The sequence below is a fragment of the Takifugu rubripes genome, chromosome 7, assembly GCF_901000725.2.
Source record: "Takifugu rubripes chromosome 7, fTakRub1.2, whole genome shotgun sequence".
Taxonomy (NCBI): Eukaryota; Metazoa; Chordata; class Actinopteri; order Tetraodontiformes; family Tetraodontidae; genus Takifugu; species Takifugu rubripes.
This window is the reverse complement of record NC_042291.1, coordinates 16,261,123-16,284,649: the sequence shown is the minus strand read 5'-3', so window position 1 is coordinate 16,284,649 and position 23,527 is coordinate 16,261,123. Positions and strand designations below refer to the sequence as shown.

The window sequence follows — 23,527 nt, the reverse complement described above, 5'->3', positions numbered from 1 at the left end:
TCCAGATTACTTTCTCCACGTGGTCATCAGCTCTAAACCTTTTCCCTCCTCGTCTGGGGAGCATTTTAAGAGCTGTAAACAGATTTCATTCTTTGGCTTATTTGGTTCTCTCGTTCTTCTGATGTAATATTTAAGTGGTTTATTAGGCGTTTCTTCTTTAATTCTTATTTTCCATAACTGCGTACACACCTCAACTAACAGACCACATTTGGTATCGGGTTCTGAAAGTATCCCTTAATTTTAAAGAGGACAGGTTTGAGACTAAAACTAAGAAATGTTAGAATTGTATTTGGTTTAGCAGCGAGACTGATCACGAAGCCTTGAGGAGGCTAAAGCACTGTGGTGCTCCTGTGTCCCAACTGTCCGGTCTCAACAGCTACTGCAGCAGATTAACAGTCGAGGGGTGAAATCCTTTCCTGAATTGGAAAGGATTGAATCTGCTCTCTTCTTATTGTCAATTCCATCTGAAATCCAACATGACAGCAGGCATTAAATGTAAAGAGAACTGACAAGACCAGTCTGGTGCCAGAACGTCTGTCCTTGCTACACCTTTGCTCTTCATTCTCAACTCTCCTCTCTTGCATTACTCTCTCCTACCATGGCCGCTTGGTGGATTCTTTTTAGCTCCTCTAAATGTATTTTCCTCATGTACCGTCCCTTCCATTAAGATTTGTATTTCTGTCTGCTATTTTCCTCTCAAGTTCACTGCTCTTCATTTGTATATATATGCGCACAGACACACACACACACACACACACACACTCGTGACAGCTAACTCTTGTTGTCCACTTCTAACAAGAACACAAGAAATGCATTATCACATGACTCTGGAATCTTCCACAGGCCAAACAACGAGACTTTCTGCCACCAACAGCAGCCGCATCAAAGAGACTCACAATTACTCAATGCTCATTCTCCATAAATTCTATTCATATGATTATTTCAAACATGTGGCTGAATTCCATTTGAAGTCATTATGTTCAAAAGTGCACATTGCCAGATCGTTGTGGATTAGAACCCAACTTTTCTTCTGTTATGGTGACAAATCCTGAAAATCTCCAAGTAAAAAATGAGAAACAAACCCCACGAGAACTAATAAAGGCTTCTTAAGTAGGCACGGAGGGTTGCGATATGTTTATTGCGTGGACAAGAACAAAATGAATAACAAGTGTGAGCACGGTAACAGGCCGACTACGCCGCGGAAGCCGAAAACAGTATGATTTTATCAGGTTTCAGCTCGTCTGACCAGAAGCTCAGAGTGACTGAGTAATGAGAGAGATGGAGCATAAGTAATTCTGCTGCGGACAAAAAACATGCAGTTTCCTGCACACATGCACACACATTTATGGTCATTAGTGAAGTGATGCTGGACAGGGCTGCACCTAGAGCATAGCTAAGTACTACACTCTGCCAGCATGTTGACTTATTGAACAGAGATCTCTGCTTGTGTGAGTGTTGGTGCGTGCGTGCATGTTAATGAAGCTTGTGCAGGGGGCCGGTTGCAGGGTGGAGGGAGATTTGGCTCCATTGGACCTGTTCTCTGGCTGTTCTCGCATGACCGGAGACACACACTGACAGACAGATACAGTAGGTCAATGTGCGCACATGCACACACACACATGCACTAATACACGGCACCAAGACCAAGAGATGAGAAGGGCTAAGCCCCTTGCCCTTGAAGTGTCCCCTTGAATGAGTCTGAAGTTTAGAGAGAATTAAGGAAATTGGGGGAATTTAATTTGTGACTGTTTTTTCAGATTGGGCAGAAACACAGTGTGTGTGTGTGTGTGTGTGTGTGTGTGTGTGTGTGTGTGTGTGTGTGTGTGTGTGTGTGGTGTGTGTGATAGAGGGATAGTACTAAGCTGTAATTAATGAAAATTTGTGGTATTTATTGGTTAGAATGAAAATTTGTGGTATTTATTGGTTAGAATTGTGAGGGAGCACAAGCGGCTGAGGGTCGGAGTCTTCTCCTCCAGCAGGGAGAGCAGCGCCAGACTGGTGGAGGTTGACAAGACAACCTGAGGGAAATGAGTAGAATGAGTAGAGAGCAAATGCTAACAGGGAGCGAAGTAGATGCGATGGCTAAACTAATTTCAGCGAGAGAAATGGTGATGTTGGGAAGCAAAAGGGGCGCTGTTTTAGCAAGTAAAAACTAGATCAAGGATCGGAGAACATGAACATCCATCCCTCAGCTGGTGTGGGAGCATGGGACAGGACGCACTCTGCATGTATATTTGTGTGTGCATCATGCAACTGTGGTGAAGAGAGAAGTGGAAAGACCTTTTATACGGCAGGTGCTGGCCATTTCACGCCTGTCAGGCCCTCTTAGCCCCGTTTTTTCAGCACGCGTTCACATCAGCCTCTACAGGTCGGCACCACATCACCGACTAAAGTCATTTCACAGCTCTCATTTCACCGTAACCATTACCAACTCATTCTGTCCTTGTCAACAATCTGCAGCAATGCTCTAAAACAAGCTGTTTGCCTCAGTCACCTCATGACTGCCAACAAATTTAGCTCACATCTTACCCTACTCCCCCTCTCCTGGTGAGTAAGACAGGAGTAGGAAGGAGTTGCTTGTGGCATAAGGAGAGCAATGATGGAACAAGGATACTGGGAAAGTTAACATAAAAGCAATCCAAAACAACGTGGATGGGGGGGGGGAATTAAAGGCAAAGTGGGATGACGACTGGGAAAGGAAATGTAGGATAAAAGAGTTAGAAAGGGAAGGGGAGGGTAATAAGAAGAGAAGCAGCCAGGAGCTGAAGCAGCAAAGGGTGACTGATCCGCTCTGAGAGGCTTGGAGAGAGGCAGGCATACAGTACACGCTATGGTGAGAGATAGTGGAGGCCAATAGCAGTGCGGATAGAAAAACAGTGGCACAAGATTCTCTTGGGAGTTTTAAATGCCGTCAGCATTCACTTTCCCTCCGTCTCTCAATCCCTCTTGCGTGTACTCTCTCCCACTCTTACTCAAGAGCTTCTACTGGCGCCAATCTATGCTGATGCCTGTGCTCTCCCTCTCTGCTTGTATCTTGATTGCATGTATCACACAGCAGGCAGGAGTGGTGATAGTCCAGCAGCAGGCCTTCTGAATACTACACAGTATTAGTCAATTGCCCCAGAGCAAAAACACAAGGAAAAAAGGACAAAAACGAGGGCATAAAGTCGTTGAAGGTTTACACACATCAGCAGAAATTACTTCAGTAAAGTGCAGGCATATCTTAGAGTGCAGGGAATCTATTTTGTATGAGGTAAAATGCAGGAATGAGTCTTGAAGAGTAAGAGATGCAGTTAAAACTTAGTTAAGATGGAGCTTTTTCTCCAATTCCTTGAATATTATTCTCAATTTTAGCTTCATACATGACTGCAAAGGTTTTGCATGTCATCACGTCTGGCTCATTATGCTTCTACCTCCTTAGAACCAATAAAAGGACATGACCTTCTCGATGCAAGTGCTCATCTAATTCTTCTGTGCACAAACCACTCTTTCTTCCATTCAGGTGCTAGCATAGGCTCAGGCATTGTTCGTAGAAATATACGGGTAAAAAAGACAGAAGTGTCGTCTCCATATATCAGAACTTAAAGTACTGGCAACTATAAGCACAAGGTTATGTATCCCACAATAAACAAGATAAGCTTAAGTAGAAACTATATAGTTTGCAAGGACCTTTAAGCACGGCGTCATTCACATTTGTTGGCTAATAAGTTACCGTGACTTTAACGGCTCTGACAGACACACTCAGGAGGTATCGACTGAATAGGAATATTATAATGTTACAGTATGGTACTGGTGCTTCTGCGGTCAGCTGCTGTAAGTGATGTTTCAGGGTGGCTGCAAAAGGATCTGTGTAGCACATAAATTCTTTATACATAATGCACCACAATATTAATTATTAAAAACAAGAACAATCACCAAGTACCACTTCAAAAGTCAACAACATCACTGCAATTCAAAGGCATCATTCTCCTCAGATGAAATCATTATTTTGAATGCATCGACTGGTGTTTTTATTTACTGTGGTTTCACCCATATGGGCAACGTAAAGAGATAGATTGGGTCATTTTTCTATTCAATTTTTAAAGAGTGGAGAGGACTGGTACCTGCTTTTAATACATTTCTTACAATTACAAAGTGAAATATCACTATAGGTTCTGCGAGCTGTGCTGTTGTTACGGGATGTGGAACACCTTTAGACACCTTTAGACACCCTTGGGTGGGACACAGGCACAAATCACGTTAAGAACTGTAACTGAGTCTATGCAAATAGAAGAGAGAAAATGTTTTAAAAGTTCTATAAAGGAGGCCACAGACAGGGATAAAAAGTTAAGAAATGAAAGGCGAGACCATGCAGATGTATCCGCACACACACACACACACACACACACACACACTCTGGTGATCTGAAAAAGCCACACACATTATGGACAGAGCAGCTGGACCCCCCACTAGCCCTGCACTACACACCAGTTCTTAGTAAAGGATGTGTAAATGTTGCAGAAACATGTAAGTGAAGACAAAGTGCGTCCCTCGGGAGTTATGCAAGCATAGCCCCACACCAGGAAATGTGCAGCATGTGTGATAGAAGGGATCTGGGTTTCAGTTCATCGGTTCAGATGATCTAGATGTTTTCATAAACAGGCCAGGGAAAACTTCAGATGATAAATGAGCCCATTTGAGCCCAAGTATGCTTTTCATTTTACCCCTGAAACGTTTGCTCTTTCACAGATTCGTTTACATCTTTTAAAAAGCCTCGGCCACATGTGTTGAACCTAATATTTATTCATTTATCACTTTATTTACTTGTAGCACTTCTTTAATAAAGATGCATATCTTAAACATGTTGGCCGTGTAAGTGGCACCTACAACTCACCTCTGACGAGAACTGTGACCTGGTCTTTGCTGGTTCCAATGCGATTCCGGACCTCACAGACAAATGTGGTGTTGACAGCTTCGTCCACCTTCAGGACCTTCAGCTCATTTCCTGTGATCACCACCGTGTCAGGCAGCTCTCCGGACATACTGCAAGGACCCCAAACAAAAGGATTAAATCCCACGTAGCAGTCGTCATTTAGGGAAAGTTCCAATTAAAGCGCACTTATTTACACCATCCACAGGAAGAAAACAAATCTAGTGAGTGAGGATGGTGGCTATGCCAGTACTCACGTCTTCCAGTCGACAGAGAGCGGGACGGGATTCGCAGTAGCCTGGCAGGTCAGCACCACGTTTGTACGACCCAAGTACCAATTGTTGTCATAACCTACTATTGTCACCCGGGGGGCATCTGTCAGAACGGCAGACAAAAATAGCGATGAATAAAATAACCACCAAAACACATTAAGAGTGTTAACGGCAAGGAAATACTTGGTTGAGTACTAGTGTGTGTGTGTGTGTGTGTGTGTGTGTGTGTGTGTGTGTGTGTGTGTGTGTGTGTGTGTGTGTGTGTGTTTACTTACACTGAACTGCAAGCTTCAGTGGAAAGCTATCCGGTTTGTCCAGGGTCCGGTGTGCCACTACACAGCTGATGTCTTTCCCGTTGTCCTCTGGTTTGGGGATCATGTGGTACTCGCTGTTAATGGTCACAGTGTTGTCGGCGCTTATCTTGGACACCGTGGTGTCGTTGCCGTTCGCTGTGGTCACCCATTTGACCTGAGAAGCAGGGCGACCGTTGACAGAATCGCAATGCGCCACAACAACCGGGCTGGTTCCAGCTTCCACCGTCACAATGGAGGCTGAATTCTGAGGCTTAGCTGGAGGATGGAAGCGTGGATGGGAGATGAAGAGAAAGAGGCAGAAAGGAGATTAAATGATACAAAACTAGATCAAGTAGAAATAATGCAGCTGAGGGAAGAGACAATGTGAACCATTAGTGATAAACAACTTAACGTCACCGTCCCAGGCAGTGAATCAAATGCGTAATGGCAGTCTTGAGACATTCTGCCAACCTTATCTCCCCCCCTTCTTTATCTCCCTGGACCAACACTGGTAAAGAGTTATAGTCACTGAGACAAATACCAGAACCCTATATATCTCCTTTAATTCCCCCCATTTCATTCACAATTACTTGTCCACCTTCTTCTGACAGTAGATTCCACTTCTAGACACGAAAAGAAAGGATGATTTCTGTCATCCTAATGCCCCTCCAGCTCAGCACTCAAACCTCTTCAACTGCACATTCTGATACAAGAGTGGGATCAGAAGAAAGCAGTGGGAGCGAGAGCTGACAGCAGGCATGACAAGCAGCAAGATCAATATAGAGCCTGGGGGGAGGCACAAAGCCATGATGCATCCCAGCCAGAACAGAGAGGCCCATTGGTGCCGGGCCAAGGTTAGGCCAATGGTTCCAATGCATTAACAAGAACACAATTGATCTGACAATACCACTTATAACAGCAATTAAGCCCATCTGGATATGCTTTTAACCTGGATGCCACCTTTGGGGAGCTGGCTAGAACCAAGGCGGCAGACAGGGGGGTGAGCAATTAAAATACTCATCAAAAAAGAAAATGATCCTGTACACCCGTGTCGGTGTGCAACTTGTTTTAGAGTAAATGCTCAAAGTTTAAATTTAAAGTGCTTTTAAATAAAAACGTTCTCTCCAGGTTTTTAGTATTAATAGCAGCTTTGATAATTAAATGTGCAGGTATTATTAATGAGCCAGTCGTTACTTACCCAGCATGACCAAGTATGTAATCCCCTGCTCGTTGCCACTGGGGTATGTAGCGTACTCGCAGATGTACTTGCCCTCATCACTCATCCTAACGTCAGTTATTTGGATGGAAGGACTGTTCAGGTTTGGGGGGCTGGGCGTGAAGCTGACTCTGCCCTTCACTGGTGAATTGGGGTAGTTGGGTTCGAAGTTGGGGTGAAACACAGCGATGTTCTCCCGTTCTCCTTCTTTGGGCTCATAGATCCATGTGATCTGGTAGGAACAAGGCACAGATTAGGAGTTTGGATTTTCCTGGACGGGAAATCTGCAGAAATGATTTATCACAACAGTGACTGGCAACACTAGATGGTGTAAGTAATCCACAACTGTAGTAATTTTTCCTCCCTGGGGGGGGTTTATACAGCATCGTAATCAAAGAAGTGGGGCAGATTTGAATATGGATCCGGAGGGAGTGAGCTCGCTCCGTTGCTACGGAGTCAAATCAAGCAGGATTTTACAGGCTTTACGTTACCCCACTTGATCTCCTACAGCAAAATAGCATTGTTAGTTAAAAGTAACTAATAACTAATCCTAAACCCATTACTGACCTTAGATTATTGCTGTGCTCTGATTCTTGTAACTCTTCAATTAATGTTTAGCAGACTGAGAACGTCACATCAACAGGTGTCATTTATTTTATTTACACATAATTACTGTTGTTAACCGATTTTCCTCCAAATTTAGAGCTTACAGGTGGTTCTGGGGGGTCAGGGTTAGGGTTAGGGTTCGGGGAAGCTCTTTAGTGCTGCAAGTATCCCTGTATGTGCAGAATATTGACGTCTATTGTGGAAATAATCTCGGGTAAAGTCCAACCAGCACAGACATTTTATTAGAATTTCAGGCCGTAAACTCAGTTTATTGCTGATGTGTGTTGCATACAGAAGTAATCAGAGTTTCAATGCAAGCGGAGGGAACTGGATAATGAAGAGGTTTCTCACCATTGTGAGCTGGATCCCAGTGGCATCAGTGAAGGCACAGCGCAGGTTGACCGTCTGGCCAGGATATGACAACACCTCTGGCTCTACCTTCACTCGCTGACCCCAAGCTGCCGAGAACAGAGAGAGAAAAACATTAAATGAGGTCATTTCCTTCCCATTTAAACAAAGGAGAGGAAACATTGGAAGGCAGCAGAAGAATGGTGGTCGAAAGCCTCTCGATGATAAATGAAGACATTGGAGAAATGTCTGCTGAAACATGACACACCAGGGGACGGTATTAGTGCACCGAAGCCACCAGGCATTCTGGGAAAAGAGGAAATGCCCTGAAAAAAGAGACGTTTCTTCCCCACACGGGTCATCAATCATACAGCTGGGTTGTGCTTCTCCTCAGCCTGCCATTTTCTGTGCTGACACATTCTTGTGTAACAGCACAGAGTCAAAATAAACACGGAATGTTTTTTATGGTGTGTGGTGTCACTGGGTGTGAGAACTAGTAAAACAGGAGCGATGATGTGTGTGTGTGTGCGTGCGTGCGTGTGTGCACATAATCCAGGTCTCTGTGAAAATGTAATTACGTGTATGAGTAAGTGTGCATTCGTGTATGTCAGCAAGATGGCACCCGTTTTAAATAAGACTGGATTACCTGCGGATACACAACCTCAAATGTGTGTGTGTGTGTGTGTGTGAAAAGGCTCCACACGAACATCAGCGCCACTGAAACTCAACTTCCCCTAAAGACAAACAATTACTTGCAGAACTAGTTCCACCAGTTTGTGCTGAGCCAAAGCCATTGTGTTGAAACTAATATGATCTGGAGGCCCGATACAAAATAAGCACCTCCACACAAGCATGAAAGCCACTAAGAGATAAGAGATAAGAGGAAAGGGCAGCGCTGCCTTTCGCTGTTGATTAGCAATAAACACCACATCTGGTCTTCTTAAGGGAAACCAGAGATATCAATGGAGACGAAGAGTGAGGAAGGAGCGACAGGCTGAGCAGGCAAGTGGAGAGAAAACAGGCCTTTCCTAGAATAACATGAGCCCTCCCAGGACCGGCCCAATTTACAACCACAAACAACCCCCTCGCAGCCGCAGAGGAACCTCTGGACAACCGCTGAGCAGCCCGCGGGGAGCAGCAGAGTCTTACTGGGCTTGAACGAGGACCTGCTGGTTCCTCTTTTCTGCCTCACCGACAGGTTTAAACATATATGTGCAAAAAAAACAAAAAAAACCTTGACGACAGCCTTGGACATATACACGCCACTTACGACAGCTTAGTCATCAACCTCGCAGGCCGACTTTTTAATAATCCAATTAGCAAAATAAATGACAATCTTTGGTTACTGAACGCCAGAGAATAAGGTTATCTGGACTGAGATGTGTGGACCAAATCAAGTCAGCATGTTCACATGTAGGTACAAAATGGGATGTAAAATGAGCATTCTGTGGGCTCAGAGTGTGCACACACACAAATACATGTAAACATGGCTCTCCTGCTCGCCCATAATGTGGGTCAAAACTGGCTTGGACCTGTTGTCTGTCATTTAAAAGCAATAACAAGAGAACCAGGGCAAGTCAAATCTTGCCAGAGCTGAGATGAGAGTCGGCCTGGCCTTATAAGAGTCCACACGCCCTCAGGGAAATGAAGTCTACACACAAGACATCCAGAGCCTGGCCTGCCCTCCTCCTCAAAGATGGGCCACAAACTGCAGCTCAGAAAAGACGGAGCGTCTGTTATCGTAGCAGAAACGCAGTAAAAAGCCACTTTGTGCATGAGCACACGCGACTCGACGAAGGAAAACTAACAACTCAGTGAGGGTGACGTTGACCATATAAATATTTAAAGCATTGGTTCTATTAAACAGAAGATGTGTGGTGAGACATGAAATGAGAAGGAAAAGATGAACAAACTGCTCTGGTTCACAGCAGCCACAGGCCTGCGGGCGACGCACAAACAGTCTAAGAAAAGAATCGATCGACAAGTCTCTCACACCAAGGTCCAAGGTCGGACATCTGTAGCGTCCCACCATTATGTCCATCACCCACATGATGCGCATGTGCACGTAGCATGCTGGAGGCCAACAGCACTGCCATATTAATATAGAGGTCTCTGACCCCTCCCTGGTCCTTGTGACACTTCCATATTTTCCCAACTTCAACTACAGAGATGAAAATGTTTCAGGAAGGAAGGAGGAGGGGACGTGTTCCACGGGTGGACGGCAAAGGAATGGCAAAGAGATGGAGGGAGGAGAGGAAGGTTTTAAAGGAATGTGGGGATGGAAGCGTGTAAAGAGAAAGATGCGCCTGGAATATCGAATGAACGAGGAAGTGAAAAGTGAGGAGAACGAAAGAGAAAGATGTCAAATGTGAGAATGATGTTAGCAATAAACGCGGTTAAGAGGAGTCTGGTGAGGGACAAAAGAGAAGTGAGAGAGGGGGCAGGAGGAAATGAAACAGGTTATAGGAAGCATTGGATGAAGGCGGATGATAGGAAACGAGGCGGGAGAAGGCGTCTGCACGTGTGCCGGGACGTTGCCGAGGTGATTCCTGCCAGCTAGTCTGCTAGCTACACAGGAGAACGGACACACCACGGCGAGCGGCTCTGGAGCTAGCCAACAGCGCACGTGCACGCTCCAAACACCGCAAAGCACAACGGCAACGTGAAATGTTTGCAAAGCCGTTCATCTGAGAGGCAGAAGCTCCGTTAGAGAAACTCAGGAGGAAACGCAATGAATATTTAGCCGGGGGGCAGGAAGATGAAAAGAGCCTCCAGGATTTGTTTTCAGGGAGAGATTTTCCTTGTTAACAGGATTTCCTGTTTTCCTGACCTCATACTCTGACCTCGCCTACGTGCATCCATACATTCACTAGCCTGTAGAGGAGTCGGCTGCATCGGATCGGAGGGGAAAACATGTGAATCTCCATCTTTTCCATTTGGGCCTCCATGACTTACACCAACGCCACCGTATGCTGATTAGCCGCTACCTAGCTGAGATGCTGCCAGGTCACATGACTCCAGTGCCTGATGGCGTTCCTGTCCTCCGTCTGATCCCTCTTTAGGGGAGGAGGGACCAGCGGGAGGGGATGGGGCAAGTGCAGGGCAGCACCTAAAAGGTTCAATGGCTTTCAGAGCCGGCCGACTGCAGTCACTTCATCATGCTGGCGGCTATATGCTGCGTGTGCACGTGAGTGTGCGCGTGTGCCCACCATATTTGTGAAGATTGCCAGTGAAAATTTTAGCGAGAGTGTTTGCTACCGATGTTTTAGCGTGTTGAGAGTAGCAGCTCAGCCAGCCCCGGTATTTAGTTACTGACGCAGTTTAAATGGGCCGTGGCTTTTATTCGTTATTAGCGCATCCGTCTCTGGTCTTTGTGGCTTTTGTTCTTCACAGCTACAGAAAAACAGATGATACGCCGGTTAGAACCAAGCTGGATGAAAGGTCACTCGTTGCCCCGACCTGCCGTTGCCTCGTCTACTGCTGGAATAATTGGTGAGGCTAAATCGACTCTGCTGCTCTGCTGTAGCTAAAGACCAAACAAAATAGTCACTAAAATAAGAGCACAGCTCCTACTTACAATACGCGTGGCAAGTTATATAGCAGCTTGATTACTATAATTTAATTAATTCAAATCTAATCAAAACTCAAACTGACATGTTTGGAAGCACAAAGACTGAATAATTGTTATTTATTCATATCAAAGTCAAATTAACCATACTCTGTCATTTCTACAATAATTAAAGATTTTAATGATTAGTTTAGTAGCGAAGAGTGAGCAATAATCCAGTTTATATGTAGAAATAATTGGCGGAGGTAATTTCAGGTCTGGTTTGTGTGCGTTCCCTTCCCGTCCTTCCTCTCCTCCCGTACCCGTCCTCCATCAGGAGGCTCCCCCATGTGGGCCTGGTCCTGCTAAAGCTTCCCTCCTGTTAAAGGGGACTTTCTGCTTGTTCAGATCAGCCTCCAGGTTTCTGGGGACAAACTGGACCCTCACAGAAGAGACGTGAACAGCTGATGCAGATATCCAACCCTTCTGCCTTTGATGTGTGCAACGCTCATCAGCAGGAATCAAAGGCAGAATCGACCGCAGCCTCCAGTCGACTACGGCTACCTGATACTCGCAGCTTTGGATGGTCTGACCTTCACGGATCCGTGCACACACAGCTGCACAAACCCAGCCTGCGCACGCATCCGCTGTGCATTTGTACCCACATTTAGATGAGGACACTTTGGTATGCAGGGAGGAGAACGGGAATGCAGCAAGAGCGGCAGCTTGAAAAGCCGAGAATAAAACTCGGAAATAAAGACTTGAGATGTGTCTGGTCTCATTGACCTTTCCACTGGCTCACTAGGAGAAACCGATCGATAGGGTTTTATAAATGTAGCTTTCTCCTGCCTAACAGCTCAGCCTTTTTCCTAATGTCTTATAATAATAATCTCACCACCTGTGAGTCAAAAGCACATTGATTTGATTAACTTGCACAAATCAAAGACTTTAAGGTTATCACAAGACGTAGACCTGAAAGTCACCATCAACCATGAATTCAAATCCTGTGATTGGGTTGCGTAAAAGATAAAGCAACTTCTGTGATGCAACAGGAGCCGAGAAAAGGTGCCAAAAGGGGGGGGGGGGGGTGCCATATTTCACGTTGTTCACAGCGACCTGATGAAATACGTGATAACATAGTGAGGAAAAGTAGAGCGTTATCACGTAGAGGTGTGTTGGAGGCAGAAGTTTGGAAGGCAAGTAGAAATGTAGCAGAAGGGGAGCAGAGAAGAAAGGGGCTTGGAGGAGGGTCGGGGGGGGGCTTCAAAGTACGGGAGGGAACTGAACAGCTGGAGGTGGAATCAGCACGGGGAGCTGTGAGGCTGCGTGCACGCATCTGTACACTGACGCTTATTTACTTGTTTATAACAAACACGCCCGAGGACTTGCGTAGTTGATCATATTTGCCAGCGCAATTAACTGAGTCAACTTAATGAAAAGAGATCACACCGAGCGCCTAAACACACCTTTAAACTACAGGTGCGAGGACTCCTCATCCAAACCTGGTCACTGATCCGATGGATGAGGAGGAACTTTGGTGGAAGCTGGATAGATGCACTTTTCCCAAATACCAATAAAACAGGCGCGGGACATAAAGCTGCTTTGGAAATTAGTCACAGTGTGGTTTGAGTTCAACAAAACGTGTTCTCACACACAACTGCGCAGTAAATGACCACTTTTATATGGGAAGACACACCCCCCCCCCCCACACACACACACACACAGTGAATAATTCATCCTTGGGCGAGAACCAAAGCAGTGTGCTCTCCTCCTCCTACTCTTATCTCTTCATAATTGATAAACAGCAGCATCGACACTGTACCTGACCCAGGAGGAGGTGGGAGCGAACAAGAAAAGAACCGGTCAGTGAAAATGAGTCCCTGATAAAATGACCTGAGCACATGAAGCAATATAGCAACAGTGGGAATTTACAGGCATCTGAAGTTTAACTAGCGAAATGGAAAAGGTCAGAAGACACGAGTATGGTTTTACGATGCGGCGCGTCTTCGTTTGGCTGTGCTCCCATTTAGGGCCAGAAGTCTTCTGAGGGGGGAGGGCAGAGCAGAAGAAGAAGAACCCCTCCTTCAAGACTGTTGTGCTGCTCCATCACTCCAACCCTCCGAACACCCGACTGAGTAACTCACTGACAGACAACAAGCCTCCCTGCAGCATCCAGACACTCCACCTCCGCCACTCTTGCTTTTTCAGCAGCAATCCACCCCCCCCTTCACCCCCCCCCATCTTGTCTTTTCATTTCGGGACGAATCCTTTCATCCCTCTGGCTCAATCATTTCCTCCCTGGTTTTTCTCGACCCTGCTAGTTCTTTTTCTGGCCGACGTCTTCGCTGTAGTCTCGTGTGCCATCACAGCCTGATCATGTAGCCTGTGTGGAAGTTTGGCTGACCACAGTGCACGAGCACAGTGCACGAGCATATGAAGAACCAGCCTTACGATGGGATTTGGGTTAATGTCTCAGAATAATATGTTTGCATTAATCTATGTCAGGTGGCAACATAGCGACACGGTAAAGGCTAATGCTAATGCTAATGCTTCTGTGTGTGGCAGCGTGTGCATGGCGTGTGTGTGGCCCCCTCTTCATCCATCAAGTCTTCCCTGTCAACTGTTCAGAGGACGACTACCCAACCTCGGAACAATTCTGTAATTGAGAATGTGAATCACGTGCCAGAACGGATATTTGAGACTGGGTGCGAACTCTCCCGCAGCAGACAGCTGTTGAAGTGGGAGGAATTCCATGACAACCTCACCTCTGGGGCCCAAACACAGCTGTGTTTCCTGGTTTTTCATCGTCAACAGTCACCTTTACTTCACCTTGTCTGTGGGTGGGGTGCTTCGTCCCCAAGCTGCTCTTCCCAGTGGGAAAGCCAAATGGTCAACATGCAGCTCATTCCCAGTGAGGGCGTGAGACCCATCCCGTTGATACGGCACATTCTTTTATTGACATGCAGTCTGCTTAATGTTACAGAGCCCAATATTAGCACAAAGCTGCCAGTAAAACCACAAACATGAAGGCGTCCAACCACTATCATGTTAAACTGAATCACCCAGCGTACATTAAATCACCCAAATGACACCTACGATCACCTGGGATGGCAACGATCCATCCTGCATTGGTATCGGTTCCATTACGCCTTAACCGGAGTTCAACTAACAAGGCCTCCAACTGGCATTCTAGTTTGGCTCCTGAGACCTGTGACCAGGGAGGAGAGCGTATATGGTGTGACGTAAACTGTCCACCGTATTAACCTGAGGGAGACACCATCACCACCCAGAGGTGAGGAGGACCACATCTGCCCCAACAGCTGATCTCAGGGTCCCTAAAGCTGCTCAGGTGATCAATAACTGGTGGCGTAGGCAAAATCATTCCCCACATGTTGATGTTTCTTGGCCAATCCCAGGTGTGGACATGACCATTAACCCACCCAGTGAACGTATGGAACCCCAGGAAATCTCCCGTGTAACCTCCAGTGTCCTGCTTTGGTGGAGGTCATCCTCACAGGTTGGTTCAGAAGACAAGTGTAGGTGCGATGTTCTAACGCAGCCATGGTCTTTCTACAGAGCTGCGAGGGGAAAAGGAGGTTGTTGACCAGATTATTGACCGGAATAATATGACATTAGTGAAGGCAAAGCAAGTGTGGCGTGGATGTGTGTATAAGACGCAGCAGGCGTCGGCCGCCAGCCCGTGTGGCCCGAGTCCGCACGGCACCGAGTCTTAGGTCGACGGCCGGATTGTCAATGTCACGATAAAAAAGAGATCTTCCTCCAGTCTGGTCTCAACAGGGGAGCTGGAAGGGTTGAATGGATCTAGCGCCCCATACGGTGAATGGCTGCGTCTATGCAGATGTTGCCGTAGAAACACAACGGACTGTTTTAGAGATGATGCATTTAGGCATTTTCAAAGCCCACGTTCAAAGCATAAGGCTTCTATTGCCTCGTATACCTCCTCAGATGTGCATAAAATAACCAGGGAAATGTTTTTCCAGACTTATGGCCACCAAGCTAAAGAATAAATGTAAATTTCTGCAGACATCAAGGTCTTAACGAGGCAAACGTACATTATGATTCAACAACACGATGACTTAAGAGCTATAGCTGACGCCTCAAGGATCAACGACCTGATGATACAGGAGTAATTATGCTCCAGTTTATACAACGACATCATTGTTACAATAAAACTTGCCATAAAATAATCCAAGACATTTTTTCATTTAAACAAACTTCAAAAACAATGAGTGGGACATGAGTCCGATTGTCCAGTAGAGTGGATGTAAAATGGCAACTCTGTTACCTGCGTGTTCTACTAACATTCAGTCATTCAATTACAGGTTGAGTGGCGCCACAATAAGGAAAAAGCCACCACCTGCCGATGACCTTGGGATGTCCTGGCTCAGACTCTGCACCATGAATCAGCGCTCCGCTACCCTTTGTCTGACATTAGTCATCTCGCCATAACCCGCTGATTTACTGCATTCTTACTGTACACGTCTGACTGCATGCACAGCATTTAGCATGACTGATACAAATATAAAGGTAAAATAATCATTCTAAAGAGTTAAGAATGAATAGAGCTTATATAATTCTGATGACATATTCTCAACAGCTACAGACCCACAGGACAGACGAGCACTCTCCTCTGATGAGTCCTTGCTCGTTGTTGGAACAGCCTTTGTCCATTATTCTCTTCTGACGGATGAAGAGTGTGAGGCAAGACTGGGTGGATGAGCATCTGGACAACGAACGCCCTGCTCTGCTGTACAGACTCAAAGGGCGGACAGGCCCTTCCATATCAACGGCCTCCGAGTAATTAGACAGCATTCTATCAATGGATTAAAGGAATGCTCCTATTTATGTCAGATTTATGCAGCGTGGAGAATCCCCCGACTGTGCTCTTCCATCGAGGGCTAATGCAAAGGGATTTTGTAGAAATGTACTTATATTTAGATTCATAATTTGCCCATCTTAATCTCTAATCACATAGGGTTAAGTAAATCCACTTCTCGATAAGCCACCCCACGACCGTAAGATGCCACGGGAAATCGCACGTGTTAACGCTGCAGCCCAAACGGACACAGGAACCACGGCCGCTTTGCTTATATAATATATATAATATTAACAGGGCTGCTGCATGTTCTGGTTGATAGAATAGCTCATGTTGGTGGGTGTCTACTGCTGTATGATACAGCTCCCAGGTGTTTGTATTAAGAGGTGTGGTGTGTGTGTGTGTGTGTGTGTGTGTGTGTGTGTGTGTGGTGCACCCGACAGCTACGTTGCCAGCACAGGCAGCGTTTCGAAGGAAGGAAGCACATCAAACACAATCCCACTAATCAACAGACAGACTAATTAGTACACTCCCTCAAAGGGGGTACCAGGAAACGAGCGATGATTCTCCCTCATGAATTCCCCCCCACACACCCCCCTGTCACCCCCCCAGTACGCCATCAAGAAACCTTTGCAGTGGTCACAAAGACGGAACAAGATGACGGCTAAAGTGCAGAGCTAGGCATCGCTAATATGGCCTTGTAATCTTATCATCTGGGGGGGGGGGGGGGGGGACCAGCGCTCAATATTTCTTATCTCGCTTCATGTGCACAGCACACACACACACACACACACGCACACGCACACTAACAAACATCACACTGATGACAAAGATTTATCCCAACATCCTCAAATTACACTGCATGCAGTGTTTCCCATTGGGGGGTTTCTGGAACGATTAAGCCCAGAGCCTGATTATAGCCCCCCCCCCAAGGGGAGCACAGAGTGTTATTTTCTGTGTGGAAGGTGTGTGTTGGTTAACAGGTAGAGCTGCAGCAATGAGTTCCACAAATCAAGGAAGGCAATGGCAGCCAATTACAGATGTGACACACATTCACACGTGTGCACGTCCTCAAAGATCCTGGTCCAGCGCCCCCCCCCCCCCTCAGAAAACATCATTTCATTGGAGGAAGGCGGCTCCTGTCAACCTGCCAGCCACTTCTCACAACGACAGAACAATGAAGAGCGAGGCGCTCATACGACATCCAGGCTAAAAGGTGCAGCCCAGCTGTGATAATAAAACCCACCACATTATTCAAGCGTCCACTTCCCATTTCTCTCCTAAAATTACCAGCAAACTAATGACCTAGTCCCAATTATCTGCACCCAACCTACAAAAATCCTTATATTCACATGGTGACGGGTCAAAACACGACAGATAAAAACACTTAACAGTTGTGATCAGCTCCAAAAATCAGCTCAAATTTCAAACATCCAACATGACGTACAAAATATATTAATATAAAGATACTGTATAATAAAAGACTGAGCAGGTATCTCAGCAAGGACCAAACCTCCAGTGATGAATCTTTATAACGTATGATCCTGTTGACATCCATGTTTCCCTGTCAACAGATAAATAAACCCGTCTTTGATGGGAAAAATTCCACAGGGAAAAATACTTTATGTGCTGCGGGGGTCAAAAACTCTCCTCAATGCATCATAATCGCTGTTCAACGTGCACCCCAAACACCCCCGATGCCACAACTCGTTTCTGTGGAAAACCCCCTAAAATGGCCATGAACATTAGTTTATTCTTAAAAGCTGAAAAGTGAAACTAATTAGTCCGTCTGGTCACCCGCTGACAAGATATCAGAAAAGCAGAAATAAAATGAAATTCGTCGTCTCATCTTCTTAACTGCTTTATTCGTCTCGGGGAGGGTCCACAATGGGCCAAGGCAGCCCCCCCCCACCACCCCCCCAAAACCCCTCTTCTACCTGTCCTCCCCCCTTCTCCTCTCTCCTAACCCAGCCAGACATCACAGGAGCAGCTGGCTAAATAAAAGCTAATTTCCCCCCTTCGTTTATTTATTTGTTTGCATTTGTGTATCAAACGCCATTTGCTTCCATGCCTAATAATAGTACTGCAGAGCAAGAGCTGCTGAGCATCACAGCTGCTTTAAGTAGAGGTCATCAGCAAACAGACAGACTGGAACCGACCACTACTGGGGCCAGGCCTGGGGGGGGGGTGAGGAATGGACCCAAGAAGATGGAAAGTGGGGGGGGTGAAACTGCCGAGATCCGCGTATGAAAAAGATACGACTCTAAAGATGGATGGAAATATAACGGATGATATTTCGGAGAGCCGGTGTAACGTTTTCCTCTTTAGACGGGTTGAAAGGGAGCTGGATGAGCAGGTCATCCCGAGTGACTGCGGGAAAAAACAAAACTCAAATCAACCCTTGTCCATTTTTCTTTCCCTTTACCCACCCCCCCGCCTTCCCACCCTCACCCCCTGACAATCCTTCCTCCATCTCTCTCTTCAGTAAAGACTGACAGAACAAGAGAAGCCTGTGGAGAGTTAAGATGAAGGGAGGTGGGGGGGGTGTGCTGAGCGTCGTATGTGAGATAAATGAATGCCCCCCCCTTGTCCCTTATGCCCATTGGAGATGTTCTGCCTAGACAGAAAATCCCCCCAAAAAACCACCACTACAGGTCAGAATGGGGGGTCACAATGTTGTGACTGCCAGTGTGTGTGTGTGTTTATTCCAGCTCCACATCTTGTTCCAGTGTTTCTAGGAACATTAACACACCCAACAGAGCTCGGCAAGGATCCACCAGCACGATCACCACCAATCCCCATCTCAGTTAGGAGTACAGTCTCATCCTGTGGAGATGCACCCTGAGCAGAGGTGGAGCCCCTGACAAGTACACACTGTTCATCCATTATAGCACCCCCCAGCAGCAAGGGTGCCCCGTTGCAAAGAGAAGGGAAGTCATTTGGCAGCAAATGAAGAGGAAAAGTGAAGCAGTTGATGCTAGCATCTCTGAGTTCTCGCTGCTAGCCTAACGCTATGTTAGCCTGGGGAAAGGGCAAAGCTCAGTTTGTCCTCACTTCTCTGCCGGGTGAAATAACATACTTGTGACTTCATTCTCCTTTAGCTTCCCGTGTATTTCCCTTTTTCTATTGACATCCTGCAGCCGGAACAACCAATATGCCGAGGCAGCGCGTCGTTCCAAAATATTTACTCAGTGTTGGCTGAAAACAAAGGCCATTATCTTCATCTCTATGATGTCTACCAATCAAACAAACCAAAAATGGCCAAGCGCTCTGAAGGAACCGTTCACTCTCACCATCAGGCACCTCCAACTCAAAGCCCACACGCTAATTTCCGGCAGGGGAGCCTCCCTTTCTCGAACTTCCATCTGGTCCATGGCTTTTACTGAATTTGATGATTTCAACGAAAAACAAGTATGCTAGCAAGAACCGCGACCTTCACCACTGCAGGGGTTTACGCCTGCTGCGTACCACCTTACCCAAAGGTGCCTTCCCGCTCAGGTAGTCACGTGTAAAAACAGGGGCGGTTCAGGAACCCTTCCTCTCACTCGCCTCTCTCCCTTGGCTGCAGGGTTTGATCACCACAAAACCTTTGTGCAACAGTTCGCTCCTGATTTCCTTCAGCTCTGAAGCGTTATTATTACGCCCTGATATCCAACAGCTGTTAATCCGGGCCTGATTCAGCCGCCCTGTGGCTGCAGCCATTTGTCGGTCGGTGACTGAATGAATGTATGTTTGTAGGTCTGGCGCCACAAAATTACCACAAGGTTCCTGCCGGTTGGAAATCCACAAAAATACAGACACAACCCCCCCCCCCCCGACCTTCCTAACAGCTTTCCTGTCTTCCTCTCTCAATCTGTCGCCTTTAGGTTTGCCTTTTTCACACTGCATCTTCTAACCATATTTTCAAAGCTTCTTTGACTAATCCAACATTTTCTGCATATAGCAAAGCCAAATATAAGTTCATTAACAGAGCTGAAAATATTCTCCCCTTTTTCCTTTGCAAATGCCTAATTCATTAGCATATGTTTGGAGAGCCGTCCCAAATAGAATGATCAGAGCCACTGATGAACTCCAACAAAGACCCGCAGTCGTGGATGTTAAGGCTGTGCGTCATGCTTGTTTTCATGCGTTGCTCTTACAGTTTGTTTTTTTTAAAGCTGGCGTTCAAGGCGGATGCAAATGAAGAGGATTAGAAAAAAACTTGGGCACCCAGAGCAACGGCGTTCCCCCCCGGGGAGGGTGCCATTTCCGGATGATTGTTCACGAACTCCTGTGGGGTTAAAATGCTACAAATAATAATTTGCCATGAAAGTGTGCTGCTTCACTGAGGCCCATCTTGTAGCTCTGTACTGTCTTTGACTACGCTCCAGCCTTCCCATCCCTGCCTTTGATAGGGGATGTGGCTCCATGGGCTGCACCTGGGTCTCATTACCACCACTGATGCTTCAGTAACGGATGGTTTTTGTGTGTGATGGCTCACTCCCTTTTCCCCTACAGCTACTGCCAACATGCATTTACCTCCAGCCCGTGTGGCCTGTGCTCACCTCTTCATGGTTGCTCACCCTGCTGCATGCCATTCACATGATCCGTGTTTCTCTTGTCACCAATATGCTCTACGCACCCTCAAATCAACAACGTCTCACGCTGCATTTATCTTTCGGGTAGCAATCATAATTCATTGTTTTAAAGTTCATCCTAAATCAATGGAGAACACATAACATCAGACACACAGAACCAATCAGAGCATAACATTGAGTCAGTTGGGGGTTTTGAATTGAATGTCATGACATCGGCCTAAGTATGATACCACAGCCTTTTTCTGCTTCATTTAAGCCAATTAATTACTCTGCTGGCAGTAAATGACAAACTAAAAGTGAAAGCACAGTCATTATAATAACAAATGAATGCATTAGATATAGAAATCTTCAAAGATACTTCCTGAGTGTAAAAGGCCAAAGACTGGCCTTGATGGCTCCATAGACACTGGCTCCAGAACGTAACGGCTTTCTTAGAACGTGCTGAGCACAGTGAGTGGCTATAAGCACTAGATGATCATAGACATTTCCCCTCCTACACGTGCATATTAATTCTTCTAATGCAGCCAAGCTCTCAGCACATCTCATGGTGACGCCGCATAATTCTGTCATCCACAAGGAACAACCTTTTAAAAAGGCTAAATGAGCCGCTACAGTCTTCGATGGATAGACATACATTCACACACATATTACATATACACACACAGAGACACATTAATGGGTGTGTTTATATCCAGGCCCACTCACCCAGCCTCTTGTCCATCCTTACAGCACTACCATCATTCCTTCACTGTAAATAAATGTAAAAAAGAAGCCGAGGAGAGAGCAGGGGGAGGGGAGGGCAAATCAAAGTAGGACACTTCAACCTGAGGCAGCCTGAGTGGAGTTTGGAAAGGAAAGGGTGGAGTCTGAGAAAGGCAGGAAGCAAACTCACAATATGATGAGGTGATAAGGGGGGCACCGAAGAAGCACGGCTATTTAAAAGGAGTGGGGACAGTGCATAAACTGGGAAAAGATGAAGAGAAATAACAGCCAAAAGAGTGGACAAAAGACACGAGGGGACAGTGTAATGTTGCTGAGGAAGAAAAAGCCTTGACCAGGACATCAAGATTCAACACTGACCGATTCTGTGTCAAAAGCAAGAAAAATGGAGACGGACCAGAAAGAAGAACTTTTATTTGACCAAACTGTCGGTTCTCCTTGTCACACAGAGCTAACCGCAATCCAAAAAGTACCCATTCAAAGTGCATTTAAGCTACTTTGCTATCTCTCTAATCAGGGCTGGCATCACCCCCCCCCCTTCTCCCCCAGCATGAAGCTTTCTTCTGTTGCTCCAAGGCTGTGTGCACTCCAAACACACACCCATGCATGTACCCGTCATGACTATGCTGTGTCAGAAATGAATTCATGAATCATTGGTGCACAAACCAGCCCCAAGCTTGTTGCAAGAAGAGAAGAAAAGGGACAGAACCAAGTGGTTAAAGCGTTTCCTTTAAAGCTTTTTACAAAGGAAGGTTCAGGAGATGCTTCAAGCAGTATAAGGGAGCGAGTACACACCCACAGGTCTTCTGTGACAAGCACGAATCAGCAGCGATACTGCCGACTCTCCTCTCTTCCTCTTTTCCCTCATTCCCTCTTCAAAAGGGAGCAATATGGAAAGCGAGAGCAAGGTTTGATACGTGCACAGCACAGACATGCCTACAGGATAGGAACTGGCAAATATCTGACTCCTTTCCATGCAGATGTCCTTTGAGGAGCATGTCAGAGATTTGGATACTTGGAAGACCTGATTTAAAGAGGCACCACAGTGGTGAAACCGCACAGCAAAAGAACCTCAATCAGCCTGCATTTCAAGAGAAAATACACAATCCTCTCTTGTTACAAAGCCACTTTTGCTTCAGGGCCACCCCTGAAAGGCCAGACGGGCTATTGATACAGGTGTGGCACACTGGAAGAAAGAGCGATGGGCGGAGGACAATACATGCCCTTTTCACCATTCTCCCCTGGTTCACCTGGATTAGAGGGGGAAGTCAGTGGGGAGGAAAGATAAGGAGGTTCTCTCAAATGTGAGTGAGAACAATAGTGCGCCTGTTTTCAGAAGGAAAGATGAATCGCTGTCTAGCAGCACCCAGAATTATCATAATGTGGCCGTTGGTAAATGTTAGGATATGGAGTAAGGATGCTGGGGGCATAGAATCATCATCATCATCATCATCATCGTCACAGTAGCCACTCATTTTATAGGAGACTGTATTTAAAAATGGTGTCTCACCTTTGCTTTAGTTACTTTGTGTTAGACTGCTACCCACACTTCCACACTGTGGGGCGGGAATCAACCTCTGCCTTCCTGGGGGGGGGGGGTATTGCTATTCTTTGGGCTTCAGTTTCACAGTCACAGAATGGCCAACTCTTGCTGTGGTACCAAAGATGGCAGGAAATCTACATCCACACTTGCATTAAGAGGCTTGTTCTGTCTGTATATTTCACTGATGGCCAAACAGGCATTAATCGTTGCAGCTGATTCTCTACTGTAGTATTAAAGAGTTCCACACGCTGGGAAGTAACAATTCAAAATGTAAATCTGTCAACTTGACTGCAAAACTCTTCGTTGGATGAGTCAAGCTCCATTACTCATCTGGTAACTGCCTGCGGGGGAGATGAGTGTGTGACAGCATCTAGCAGCAGGGGAGTGGACATCATCAGCCTGATCCCTGCCTTGCATGACAGGTTAGCGCTTGTGAAATGAAATAAATAAAATCCTGGACTCTTCATTTCCCTGAGTTACCTCTCATCCATAGTTACATTCTTTAGTTATGTCATGTGACTCTCAGACCTCAGCATTGCACATGTACCCAGACTGTCTGTGAGGTTTGCATTAGGCTTAGATTGTGGTTGCGTGTGAGGGGGGGGGGGGGGGGGGGGGGGGGGGGGGGGGGGGGGGGGGGGGGGGGGGGGGGGGGGGGG

At 46.3% G+C, this 23,527-nt stretch overlaps 1 protein-coding gene across 3 annotated transcripts in view; it reads right to left on the bottom strand.

Moving 5' to 3' along the window:
* LOC101078311 (nectin-2) overlaps window positions 1-23,527 on the bottom strand; it is a 111,758-nt gene that overhangs the window by 29,415 nt on the left and 58,816 nt on the right. For 2 of the 3 annotated variants that reach the window (XM_011605924.2, XM_029838702.1), the window contains exons 2-6: window positions 7,648-7,754; window positions 6,673-6,922; window positions 5,457-5,750; window positions 5,167-5,284; window positions 4,874-5,022 (exon numbers count right to left, since the gene is read on the bottom strand). In XM_011605924.2, coding sequence (XP_011604226.2) covers window positions 4,874-5,022; window positions 5,167-5,284; window positions 5,457-5,750; window positions 6,673-6,922; window positions 7,648-7,754 — 918 coding nt within the window. Of the gene's footprint in view, window positions 1-4,873; window positions 5,023-5,166; window positions 5,285-5,456; window positions 5,751-6,672; window positions 6,923-7,647; window positions 7,755-21,310; window positions 21,342-23,527 lie in introns of those variants that run through there. The other variant, XM_029838701.1, reaches the window with a different exon arrangement.